This window comes from Haemaphysalis longicornis, unplaced genomic scaffold (assembly GCF_048455015.1).
Source record: "Haemaphysalis longicornis isolate Haplotype H1 unplaced genomic scaffold, Haemaphysalis longicornis Haplotype H1 scaffold_8, whole genome shotgun sequence".
NCBI lineage: Eukaryota > Metazoa > Arthropoda > Arachnida > Ixodida > Ixodidae > Haemaphysalis > Haemaphysalis longicornis.
This window is the reverse complement of record NW_027526445.1, coordinates 124,717,448-124,731,573: the sequence shown is the minus strand read 5'-3', so window position 1 is coordinate 124,731,573 and position 14,126 is coordinate 124,717,448. Positions and strand designations below refer to the sequence as shown.

The 14,126-nt window shown below is 48.0% G+C and overlaps 1 protein-coding gene across 1 annotated transcript; it reads right to left on the bottom strand.

Moving 5' to 3' along the window:
* Positions 1-7,037: 7,037 nt before the first annotated feature.
* On the bottom strand, positions 7,038-7,586 carry LOC144148463 (arylamine N-acetyltransferase-like). Its single transcript, XM_077680003.1, has one exon. The coding sequence runs from the start codon at positions 7,584-7,586 to the stop codon at positions 7,038-7,040; it is 549 nt and encodes a 182-aa protein (XP_077536129.1).
* Between the last annotated feature and the right edge of the window lie 6,540 nt (positions 7,587-14,126).

Genomic DNA, 14,126 nt, shown 5'->3' with positions numbered 1-14,126 from the left:
GAAGTACGTGTTGCTTAAACAAAATTCCAGCATCTCACACACGTGTTCTACCTCCAAAGGTGTGCGTTCCGCGAGCGTTTCGTCCGCCAGCAGGACCTCCTTGCATGTTGCTGCGGCCAAGTCGACAGGAACAGAAGTGAAGAGCGACTTGACGTCGAAGGACACCAATACGACGTCTTCATCCAGGGAAATGTCGAGCACTTTCTTTACGAAAGCTGAAGAATTGGCAGTGTGAGTTGCTGTCTTTCCGGCGAGCGGGGTGAACACTTGGTGTAGGTAACCCGATCGTCGGTGCAGCGTCGACCTTCTGAAGTCGACGTTGGGCCGTAGCGAAGCACCTGGCTTATGTGCCTTGGGTAAACCCTAAATTGCAGCTGCAAACCCATTGGTACACAGGAGGCGGTATTAAAAGTGCGTCTGCTTCGGCGGTACGAACTGAAAAATTTTTGAGAACAGCTTCTGTAGTAAGAAAATATGTTTGTGACATTTACGATACTCCCTAATGCGAAATTTGTGCCCAGAGTCAAGTGCAGTCTTCAGCGTGACGACGCACTCATGCTGCGTCTCGTTAAGTGACCTCCGCGTCAGCGCACGCATGGAGGCCCGCAATACGCGTATTGTCTCCTAGCCCGCCAACGTGGGCTCCATATCTCACGCCTTTCGCCATACTTTCATCCTTCGATTTTGTGCTCGCTCTGCCTTTGGTGGCCTGTTCGTTTTCTCGCTTTTCTGGTAGCGTGTCGCCACTGGAAAAAGTTTTTCGGGCCGTCCCACCATACCGCACTCCCCTTCACACTTTCGCCATACTTTCATCCTCCGATTTCTGCTCTCATGCTATCTCTTTTCCCTTCCATGTCCCCTTCGTTCACACGGGAGGGGCACTCAAGTGCTGCGCACTCAACTGTACATCATATATTGATCCATAAAAACAACATTTGTTTCATTGTTTTGTAGTGCAAATGTATGCGGGATGTCACTGAAAGAATATTTTAATGGAGCCATGAAGAGAAAACAAAAGTTTGTTTTATTCGAAAGATTAGGTGTTTCATAGTGCCCCAAGCGCTTTCCCGGAAGCAAACAGTGCTTTATTCACTGAGAAATAAGGCAATTTAAGCCAAAATTGTAAATCTCCCGCTAAAATTGCACATTTCGTGACGTGAACAATGGCGTCATACGAGCCGGTCCATGAAACAGATACTTAGTATGTCGACTCCATATAGCACCCACACGCGGAAGTCGACCGAGAGGGCGGCCATTTTAAAAATACTAGTAAAACCTAGTGCACCCGCAGCCCCAGTCATGGAATCGCCTGATCCGTAGAACAAAACTCTCGCAGAGGAGCTCGGGCTTGCATTTAACAACCTCACACCACTTGAACGCTCAATGCTTCTAAGTGCACGAGCGGCAAGAGTTGTGGGATACGCGGTGGACGGGGAAGCGACCATTCCGCGATAGCCACAACAGACGAACGCCCTGCCGTCGGCACCGCTGCCTCGTCAGCCCCGTCGCGACGGACGAATACAGACTGGTACGTATGTGCCGTATTTTTATTACGGTTAATAATAGTTCAATTTCAGTAGCAGTATCGCTTATGCCAGTTGGCCGGTGTCGTGTATGGAAAGCCGTTCGCGCGAGCTCTCTGCTCCGACCAGAAAGATACGAGCGTCAATGCACGGTGTGTACAGCATTTTTCCCCCAAGGTCAGAGCGCTTTGACGGCGATTTGACGAAGTCGGCGGCGAGCGCCAGCATGTCCCAGGAGTGAGCTAACGTAAGGGTCCCTGCCGTAATCACTTCCTCGGAAATGAAGCGAGCACACTCGTACTTCCTTTAGCTCTCTTTCTCCTCCGTTTGCAAAGTTCACAAAACGTAGCCACTTTCTTCGCCGAGGTTCGTGGTTGGCAGCACATGAAAGGAGATCTCCTCACCGGCGGGGATGTCGCACTCCCTCTACGAGTTGCCCGTACTACATGGACATTTCAAAACGCAGCAACGAAATTTCATTGTAAAGTACTCGAACAAACTGAAGTTTTCAGTGGTTGTAAACTGGAAACGAGCTCGTAACGACAGCAGCAAGCCAACACCATTCGAAACTTCTGCGACGACTGGCACTATTGGCACTATCTCGTCGCTTCTTGCTGTTATTTACTCCGCTCGTTTCTATTTTTACCTTTGCTGGTTGGCGATATGACGGCCAACCTCCTGTCAAGGGATTAAAGGGGCCTTGAAAGGCGTTTTGGGCACACTAAATGAAGTAGCGCAATCGTTAGATTGGGTCGTCAAGGTAATCTATGCCAAGTATTACTCTTTTACGCGCAGCGGAAAGCTCACACTTTTGTTAAAAAGTTTATCGCTTTTTTCTCACCCTTTCCTTCGTGTTTTTGGACGCCGCCATCTTCACATGTCTACATCATCGATTCCCAGATGTTCGTCATGAGCTAGACATCCTGCTATTGGGCGGCTTTTTCACGCACTTCCGGCAAAGAGATGAGTCGTCTGCTCAGCGTCGGCTGATCTGCCAGCGGAGTGTCGGAGTGCTTGGACATTTTACGACAAACGAAACAAGTGTAAACAAACGCTTAACCGTTCGTATGAATGCAACACGGCCATAACACGACATGGATATTCTCTTACCTGAGTTCATTCCGTAAAGAAAGCGTTGAAGCCCCGTGGCACTTCTTTCGTGCAATCGCTGAGAACGCCCTGAGCCGAATGCCCGGGTTTGACGGATACATTTTATTCCACTTCAAAACAATCCAGAGATGCGTTTCGAACGAACACAACGTCACAACATGCGTTGCAAGTCTGAAACGCGATTGACAGACGATAGGTTGCCTCCTCCTGCCCGTCGTAAATTCGGCACTCACCTCGCGCGCGGTTTTGCGGGGACGAACAGCAAGTCACTTAACTCTGGTGCGCAAGCCGAGATGGCTTTTAGCCACGCACACAGCACATACCCCATGCGAGGTTGAGTCGTACGTCGCTCGAGAAAGATAATCCAGACCATGGGAAGCACTATCCACCCGCAGAAGCACAACGTCGCATTTCATCGCGAAACAAAGGCGTCCACAACACACGCATCTCACACTTCCCAATGGGAGTGAGTGGACGCCTGCAGTGCCCGCATGTCGCGAGGTGGGGCCCCGAGCTGAACCGGGATCACGCAACCGTAACTGACTTCTGGGGAGGTTTGCGCCTTGTTGCCAAGGCAACCGATGTTTCAGATTGTCAAAGAAATGGCGCTCGGACCAGCACTAGAAAGCTCAGAGCCCCGCCGGAGCATGTTTTCCCAACGTTGCCGCTCTCCACCACGCGTCGCCCCAAGCTTAACTGGTCACATGATTGAAGCGTTTTGTGCACGGGTTCTGTATCGGATTAAAATGTCTTTTTCACATGCCGCCGGCAGGAATTACCACCACCGCAAAATAAGACCCAGCACCGGCGGGGCCACATCTGATACGGCGCTTTTTGGATAAACAGTGCGCGGTGCATGAAAGGGACCGAGCGCACGATCCACCCCGAGCGGCTGCGAGTTCGCCGCCGATTAAAAGTTACGTGCTGCCCTGCAGCAACGCACACCGCGAAAGGGCAAGGCCAGGCCGCCGCACAAATGCGGCCATATTTTTCGTTCGCTTTTCCAGCCTTGAGCGGAGTTGCGGGATTCATGGTGTCTACAAAGCTTGCCCGTAGCAGACGGCAGTATGCGGAGCGCCATAGCGGAAGTACGTCACCGCTAAAGCGCGCAGCATCATGGGAGGGAAGGCTCACGCGCCGTCAACAGCGAAAGGAGGAGGAAACGCGGCGCGACGATAATGCGCGGTTTTTGATTTACGATTTCTCAGCTAATACTCATCGCTTTAACAAAATTCTTGCGGGAGGAGATTGCTTATACATTGTCTTATTTGGTTACATGTACATCCATGCATCGGCGGAAGGTATTTCAGGACCCCTTTAAGATACCAAGCAAGGTCGCGGCTGTACTTGCTGGAACGGTTCGTTGGCCCCGAAGAGCCTGGAACCCGAAAATTCGTCTGCGCGACGGCGAGATGTCGAGCTCGGCCGGCGGTAGTTTCGTACGCATTGGCGCACACGCTTGCGTGTTCGTTCGAAACTTCAACCGTTTACTCCACCGTTCTTGTCATAAAAAGAACGTTCAGTATGTTTCACGGGCATTTAGCTCGCTATGCAAACTGTAAGCCCTGCCTAACATGCGTTTGCTTTTACCGGCCTCCGCCAATCGCAGAGCATCCTCGAGTGACATCGTAGGTTCTGTTGCGGAAAATGAGCTGGTGGGTCGCATGGTCATTTCCTTTTTTCCTAATTATGTAGCTTATTTGAGCGAAGTTTGCGTTATAAGTGGTGTCGTTATGGTTTTAACGAGGCAATCTTTCGAATGAACAAACTTGTGTTTTCTCTTCATGGCTCCTTTAAGTAAGAGGAATCTAAGATGCCCCCTCTCTCCTTCTCGAGGAAGGCCAAAGGTATTATTAAGCCAAATACTTTGTGAAGAATGTCCAACCATGATCACAGACGCGCATGCGGATACACAGTTACCTGATGAATCCCGCCAACGAGACAGGTTTGACGTTAAAGATTTAAAATTATAGGTGATGTATTCAAAGTCAGATCTAGAAATATTTTGGCAGCAGAAACTTGGGACATGTCCCACCTAAATATTTCAGAAAAACGGTACAGAAATATCACCTTATCGCATTACTCGGCTACAAAGAAAAGGAAATGCCGACTAAGAAAATTTAACTCAGAAAGCTTCATAAAACCAAGTATGTAAAACCACAGGGCTACCACCTAGTTTTTAGAGCATGTGTCGGAGTTCACCCAGAAATTTATTGCGGTCTCTCAGCAGCGTATATAGCAGCTAAAGGTATTGTGAGGCTTTATGTGAGTGGCGCTGCATTGTAGAATTGGCGGCAGATATCACCACTTTCGTAAGTTTAATTTCCCGCGATAAGAATTGTTCCGTTTTTGTAAATACTCTGAATCTCTTGTTTTTCAAGAAACTTTCCAACGAGAGAGTCATCCCACAAAAAGGCCAGAGAGCCCAGTTCAGCGGAGCGCGCGGGCACTGTGAGACTGTTTGTGACGTCTATTACTTTCGTACATATGCAGTTATCCCGCGGAAACATGTGACGGTTTTAACGAGAATTACAGAAAGAATAAACAACGGGCTTTTGGAAGCTTGCTGGCCGTCCAGTGCAATTAAGTGATACACAGGGGGAAGACCGGCGTAGAGCGCGACAACAATCAGCCAAGCTACGTAATCGCGGCAATCCTGGTATAAGGCAAAAGATAAAAGAAAACATGCACCATTGCACTTGGCACACGGAAACACGTGAATTTTCTTCTAAGTGAATCATAGGTAATTTGCAGCTCTTGTCCGCAGCATAATGTTCTCGTGTTATCACGAACAAAGAATGGGATAGACAGAACTTTTGCTTGTGGCTTTTTGGATTGTATGCATTGACAGTGAAGTGGGATTATCCCAAATAGGTCGCATGAAAATGCAATGTCAAGCAATAGACAGCTAATATTATTATTATAGCGCTTTACACTCCATACGCAAGGAAATACATAAACATCAGGTGCAAATGGGAGTAGAAACGATCCCTGATTATTTAACAAAGGCAACCACATGCTGATACACTTCAAGTGTTAGCGCGCGCGAAAAAATCTTTTGTCGTACCAATTTGCGTCAGTGGACTCATGCGGTGTACCTTTCTGCAGGATTAGTATGTGGCAAATATTGTGTTACCATTTACACCCCACAGAAGCCTTCATAGTATATTGCCGCGAACCATGTATTGGTTAGTTTATTTATTGTTTGTTTTTACGGCCGGACCAAGCCCGGCTGTGTTATCTGCGTTCCAATCAAAGCGCGTCTTCCATTCTTTATTTTTATGCCGCACGGGCTATCACATTCAGATAAGCAAACTGTTTCGCCCTAACGTCGCTAGCCCAAAATAATTGTCTGTGATCTACAATGTTCTGGATGTGAATCGACGGTTCCAGAAACACTCGCGCCGAAAGATAAAAAACTTGCGGTCTGGTGGGTCAAGGGAAACGCAACAAGCCGCCAGATTGGCGTCCGGAGAGCAATCGACAATGCGTACGCTTCCCATACACAACTGACGGCGACCTCCCACACCAGCAACACAATATTATACGACAGTACCACTAAGCCTAATGTAACCTGAAAATGGAAAGCCCCGTTATTCTAACCGGTCGAGCGTATAATAAGGTCGCAAATTTTGCATTACTCATTCCTATTAGAATGCCTGTATGAATTTCTAGTAGTTATCTCAGTTGTCTAGCTTGATCGATACAGCCATGCCCTTAGCGCACTCTGCTCATCTTTTTTTCTGTGCAGTGTCTTATCTTTACACGGCAACCTGAGATTTAATTTTTTTTTCATTTCATGGAAAATGTGCGTGGTGTACTTTGCTTGTGTTTTGCATTAGATCAGAGTAGTACGTGCACAAGGATGAAGCCAAAGACACGTAGGAGAACCAACAACAACAATAACAACAACAACAACAACAACAACAACAACAAAAAGAACACTCCGGTGAGTAACTGCCATCAACTGATGGGACAGTGTGCAGGATACATGTACCACACTGAAACCAATGAGCCGTTGGCGATTATAAATGTGATGTAAGGCGCTGCTTGTAAGTACATCGTGCATTGAGTTCAATGCGTACAAGAACTTATAATTCCTCGTATACGCAAAAGCAAACGTTGCACGTCGTCTTCAATGCTCAGACTGAGGCCGAACTCCCGCTTCAGAGTTGTTACAATCTCGTATTCATCTTCCAACAATTTTTCATATTCAAGGCAACCGTCTCGCGACCACCGGCGCAGTTTGTTGTCGACGACACACAGCCAGGAACCATTTTCCATCATACGTCCCACTACCAAATGGCGTCGCATAATGCTTTCCGGGTGTGTCCCCGACCACCAGTTGAGCGGAACCAAGTCCAGCCAGTGCTTGACACCAGCATCAACGGTGTAAAGCACTTTTTAGCCGCTATTGCCACCTTGGCCCTTGCTTGGAATTGAAAGTTCCAACGTTCCCGGAAGTTCAGGAGCGCCGAGGTGGCGGAGGCGGAATGGTTCACCGTCTCCTTTCAGCGGAATCGCCCGGTGGAGGCCGACGCCCCCAAGGCCAACGTCCACGAGGTACCGATTGTAGTCGTCATCGGTAAAGTGTACGCAAAGCACGAGGTGTGCCGAAACGGTCATTATCGTCGGATCATTATTAGGAACAGAGGTGCGCAAGCGAGCAGACCGCAGCTGGAGGCGATATCCCAGGGCCAGTAGTAGGCGCCCAAACAACGAGTTGAGCTCGCAGCAGCCGCCTCCACGACCACTTCTTAGCACCTTCTCCAGGACAGCCTCGGCGTGCAAAAATACAGGCTTTCCCAACAGTCGGTCGAGGTTCTCGAAAGGCACACGCTTCAAATGAGCACTGATCAGCACGTCGAGATTATGTGTTGTCGGCTGGATGGTGTTGCCTACCTGAAGGTGTCTCAGGTAGTCTTCGACCTGGGAGGCGGACAGCGGCTCCATGGGGAACTCACTCCATCCCGGTGCACATTCCGTCATAGACGACGGATGAGGACCAATGTTGCTTTGGCTTCCATCCGCTTGGATGCTCGATGATTCCATGGTATAATAATTTCGTTCGGGCGGAGCCTCGTGAATGCATTCAGGAGCTTGTTCTGTTTCCCCGTCCTCACCTTATGTGGGGCAGTCGCGCAAAATGCACACGCTGTGCTTCTTGCCCTATATGGAGCACGGCACGGACACAGATGTTACCACAGCATTTTCCTCTTTAAACGGCAAACAAAGCCTGGCATGGTATGGCAATGACGGGGAACAGTTGAAGAGAAATGATAAAAATGTGCACTATTAAGGTATGCCACCACCTTTTTTAAAATTTAAATTTAAACCAGTAAAGTTTTATTTCCTACGGACCTTATAGAGGACCGTCTTTTGTGATATTTAAAAGTTAAAAATAGTGAATATATTCTAACTGATGCTTGTTATTGACAAAAAATACCCCAAACATGGGCGTCACGCGAACATTCGTAACTATTGAATGGATTGCAGGAATTGCAAAATGTTTGGTACAGACCTAACCAACAAACTGTACTGTGCAACTAATAGGATGTTTGCCGTCCGATAATATGGAACCAAGTTATAGTGAAAAAATGAGAAAAAAACCCCGAAAAATGTGTCATTTTTGTCTGCATTCCTTGAAATAAATCATGATTACATCAAAACATACTATTCGTTTTTAAAAATCGATAGTTCATTGCACAGAATAGGAATAAGGAGAGAGAAACCGGCGAAGTTTTATTGAAAAATAATAATTGATTTTGAAGTTAGAACTGTTCGCGCAAGAAGAAAGTGCAAAAAATCAAGTTAAAAAAAAACAAGAATAGAGTGTTTCGATCCGAGTTAAAACCAGATAATATTGCCCGGAAACGTTCAAATTCACCCAGTGCATAGCTAGGGTTCTCCTGTGCAGCCACAAGCTCTTTTGTGACTTTGATTTCTGCCCGTATTTTCTTGCGGAGGTGTTTTGCCTCACCCATTGATTGGTGTGTACCCTGCGTCACTGGATACTGGTCACTCGTTCGGTATGTTACGGGAGTGTGGTGGCCAAATTCGATGCCCGCTTCCCTCAAAATATCTGCTGCACATCCTTTGCTATCGTTAGAGTGTCCCACAGCCCCATATATACCAAAACATAGGGTTGGAAGGCCACGTGAACGTATTAGGCAACCCAAGTCAGCTGTGCAAAAACCGATGACAGGGTCCGCATACCTATAATCCTATTACCTTGTAGTTAAAATTCTCGCAGTGGCACCTCACAATTGTTCTCCAAGTTCCCAAGCTTTGCAGCACTAATCGATACATTCACGCCCACATGGTCTTCGATTGGATCATTCACTCTGCACCAATTGTCATGAAACTTCCGCTTTTGTCACCTTTTATCCTGGACTTTACTACGCCTTTTTGTTAAAACGTTCTGTCTATGTTATTACTGTTTCTGCCAAGAATAATATTGTCACGAAGCCAAGGACGACGCAGTTGTCTTGAAGGAGAAACAAGTTTATTGGAGCGAACTTGTGCTCCCCTAACAACTCAAAAGAATACAGAGGCGGCGAAGCAGCGGTCAACAAAGTGACTAGCACAGGCGAGTGTCGTCGAATGAATGCCGCGGCGTCTGCTCTGGAGTCTTTTATCTTTCGGTGCAAGTGTTTCTGGAAACGTCGATTCACATCCAGAACATTGTAGATCACAGAAGATTATTCTGGGCTAGTGGCGTTAGGGCGAAACAGTCTGCTTATCTGAATGTGATAGCCCGTGCGGCATAAAAGTAAAGAATGTAAGACGAGCTTCGTTTGGAACGCAGATAACACAGCCGGGCGTGGCCCGGCAGTAAAAACAAACAATAAATAATCAAACCCATACATGGTTTGCGGCATTAGCCCCCTCTAAGAGTGCGTCGACCCGATGCTAAAATAAAACACAGTCCGAACCAACAACAAAAAAAAAATGGCTGCGGCTTAGCTCCGCTAACCTTGGATATGCAAAGCAAAAGCATGGCTTAGTGTTGTAGACACTTGGTTTCGCTCGGTTAACCTCTGATTTAACTGTATTGCCGACCACATCTCAAAGCCGTTCGGGTCCATGCAACGCTCGCAGAAGGAGGCCGGGCGAACGCGGCGTTCATTCATGGCGAACGCAACGTTCCTCTTTGCCGGGTGCGAGCCGAGTCACGTTGCCCGAAACGACCCAGCGCCGCATGCATGGGAGGCTGTGGGGGTGGTTGGCTGCCCCGGCCGCAGCAGCGGTGGCAGGCGCCAACAGCGGGCCCTTCGAATCACGCAATGCGCTTCGAGGGGTGTGTCGCCGGGGCTGTGTCTCCGGTCAAAAGGTCATTTCCACATCCTCCACGAAATTGCTGGGCGAAAGTAGCAAAAAAAAAGCAAGAAGGATATGCTTAGGAAGGTAGAAAAGGGAGGGCAGTCTTGTTCCCTCTCTTTTACGAAGTAAACTGCGTTCGAAAGAACGAGGCGAGCTCAGAAAAAACACCTCCCTCGCGAGGGGCACGGTCGAATGCAGAGCATTTTCGGGGGGCGCACATACCCGATTCTATCTGGTTCGAAAGAAATTGACAGCGAGAGCGAACGCCGAGAACCGCCCCATCACGGCACGACCGCGCCACGACCACGTCACGACTATGTCACGATCACGCCACAACTGTTGTTGCTCCCGCGCCAAACTACGACGCATGCGCGCTCCACCTGTTGCTGAGCGCGATCCGAGCACGCAGAGAACACGCGAGGAGCAGCGGAGAGCAGGCGAGGAGGAGTGGGGGAGAGGGCGCACCTGGAACGGCTGTTGCGGACGCCGAGGCACGCCAACGCCGACAACGCCGGGTGACATCGTGAGCTAAAGAAATGCTCTGAATTTAAAAGCCTGCGGAGCAGACGCCTCGGCATTCGATTCTGCGACGCTCGCCGACGCAAGTCACTGTTGACTGCTGCTTCCCCGCCTCTGTATTCTTTTGAGTTGTTAGGGGAGCACAAGTTCGCTCCAATAAACTTGTTTCTCCTTCAAGACAACTGCGTCGTCCTTGGCTTCGTGACAATATGTATTTGTGTATCGTTCGAAAAAATTGGTGTGCCCTTTTGTTGGTAATGGATTTTACCTGGGTGCAGCCATATACAACAAATAGCACTACCGTCATCATTACTACCTTTTTGCTGAATATCAAGGAAATAGGAGCAGGGCATTGTTTACCTTAAAAAAGGCGTGGCAAACCATCAGTGCGTTATACAACGTGCATATGACAAAACAAAATAGTTTAATTTTTATATTAAAATTAGCAATTTCAAAAGACAAAAACAAAACGATGTATGACAGGAACGCGCAAGTTTTCAGTTAACCCCTAGTAAAATTCTAAAAACTATTTTTAAAGAACTTTTATATATTCTTTAATTTTTTAAATATATTAATCTAAAAATGTGCACAAATAAATTTGTTCCTCCGAAATAAATGTGACATCAATCATTGAAACGAATAACTTATCACGGTTAGCTCGGCGCTTGAATTACACCAAACAAAAAGGATGAAAAAAGAACTTCAACAGCTCAGCGATGACGAAGACACGTAAGCTGAAGGCTCCGCTTCCAACCCTTCTAATCATGCTGCTTAGAATAGGAACGCTTAACGTTCGGGGATTTAAAGACGAAAGTAAGCAGAATGACGTCATACATTTTGCTCGCCGTCAAAATATAGATATTTTATTGTTACAAGAAACGAACTTGTCAAGAGCGGCAGAAGTTTACGACCTGAAAAGAAAGTTTGGAGTAGATGGATTTTTCAGCCTTACGACGCGTCAGTTTTGTGGCACCGGTATCTTAATCCTTAGAAAGGATTTGCTTCATAAGCATTTCTTCCACCAAGACTATTGCGGCAGAATACTAGCCTTAGACCTGAAAGTAAAAGGCACTAGCCTACGCATAGTAAACATCTACGCCCCCGTTAAAGAGAGCGAACAAAATCCTTTCTATGAAAACCTTAACGCGTACATGACACACAATATGCCAGTGATACTAGGGGGAGATTTTAACAATGTCCTCAATTCTGCCCGAGACGCAAAGAGCCCGAGACAGGCACCGCGACCAATGTGGTACACGAGAGAGCTAAGGAAGCTGATCAGTAATTACAACATGGCGGACGTGTGGGTCAAACTGCACGGGCAAACGTACGGCCCCACGTGGGAAAGGGGTCCGGCTAGCTCCCGCATCGACAGGTTTTACGTAACACCCGATATAGCGGACATCGTAACTTTTTCGTCAGTGGAAAACCCTAGACCAAACGCACCGCCGGTATCGGATCACCAGTGCCTAAAAATGAAAATCGCCATCCCCTCGACCGATGTTACGGATCGCCCTTGGCGCCTGTCTAGTAGCTTGTTAATCGATGGAAAAACGAAAGAGAAAGTGGGAGAGTTTCTCCAAAACGAGCTACCAAGAACGGAACCCACTTTAGCCGCCTGGATGACAATTAAAGAAAACCTAAAACAGACGCTCAAAAAATGCGGACGCCGCGTCGCACGCGAACACACCGCACACATGAACGCTGTAGCGACGAAAATACGCATTTTGGAACGCGCGCCACAGAAAACCGCCCTTGTAGGACAGGAGATTGCAATTTTAAAGCAAAAACACACGGAACTTATGCGGGAAACGTCGCTCGACGCGAGACTTAAAGCTTTCAAGATAAACGCCACGGGAGGCCCCAACGCGTATCAGTACTTTCACTAGCGCCCGAAAGCGCCGATCGCCAACATGACAGATATCGACGCGTTCACAGACTATTATCGCGAATTATTTGCTCGAGCCACCGACGACGAGCAAATCTGCAACCTCGGCGATCTTTTGCGCGATGTGCCAACTGTTGACCCAGACTTGCGCGAAGCGTTAGAGGCACCTTTTAGCACAGTCGAATTAGACGATGTTGTTAACAAAGCGCGCACTGATTCATCCCCAGGTCTAGACGGCCTACCATGGGCCTTTTACAAAGTTTTTTGGCCACAACTTCGTGCCTTTTTCACAAAACTTGTGCACCACGCAGCATCAGACCGAAACTGGCCCCAATCGTTCACATCGAGTCTTTTAGTCCCGATTCCGAAAGACAACTCTCGAGCAGACGATCCAAGTACATGGCGGCCAATCTCTCTGCTAAATGTTGACTATAAAATCATAATGTCACTGATATCGAAAAGGATCCAGGCGGCGCTGGAAACGATCATTGACAGATCACAGCATTGCAGCGTGCCGTACCGAAACATGTACAGCCATTTAAGCGCGACCCGTGACATACTAAGCTACGTCACAAAGCGCAATGCAGCTGGGTACATAGTATCACTAGACCAGAAAAAAGCCTATGACAAGGTCAAGCATGAGTACCTTTTCACCACTCTCAGAGAGTATAAAATCCCGAGCACATTAATCGCAGTACTTCAAACAGCCTACACCGCAAATGTGGCTAGGGTCTGCATGGCCGGTATACTAGGAGAGCCTGTTCAACTCGAGAGAGGAGTTCGACAGGGGTGCCCCCTTGCCCCCATACTTTTCATTATCGCCATCGACCCGTACTTGCGAGCAGTACAACAGGATAGAGTTTTCCGGGGAATTCCCCTTCCAGGTAGCTCCTGCCTGAAGGTACTCGCATACGCTGACGACGTGACACTGTATGCGCGAGATGAAGTGGATGTGAAGGAAGGTCTGAAATGTTTCCAGAGTTACGCGAGTCTTTCGGGCGCAGAATTAAACATCCGAAAATCGAACACTATGGCACTTGGACATTTCCGACAACAGCCACCAATATTAGGTCTTCCACTCAACGACAGGCTAAAAATATTAGGTGTCACGTTCAATGAACACAGGCCAATCCAAGAGAACTGGAACACCATAAGGGACAACATCGAAAAAGCTATAAATCAAACACCAACAATCAACATGTCCATGCACGAACGTGTACATGTAGTTAAAGCAACACTTTGCGCGAAAGCATGGCACTTATCCCGCGTACAATTACCTTCACCACAACAGGTCAAGAAAATCCACAAAATCCTCTTCCGATTTATATGGGCAAGCCCCAGGGAACGCGTGCCTCGAGAACAGTTACACAGCACCATGAACACGGGAGGACTGTCAGTACCGAACCTGTACATTGCCGCCCGGCAGCTCGCTTTGAGAACAATGTTTGACATTCTAGAAGTGAACGACGAACCAGCCGCCACCCTCCTCCGGTACTGGATTGGCCCCCTAGGAAAGCACATAGAGGACATAAACTGGAACCAGGTTGCCAAAAGCGAGACTCCAGGTCGCCACCAAGCCACCGTGGTAACCTACCTGAAAAAAGCCAGGCAACATCTGCAAGACGAAAACCTACGTGAACTATCCCCCATTGAGGCATCAGAAAAGCTCCCCACCACGCCGTTTGGCGTCATACGCCCACCGACTACCCGTCGCCGATCGGAGAAGCGGTGGAAAAGAGCGTGTCCCCCGTGGTTGCCACCGA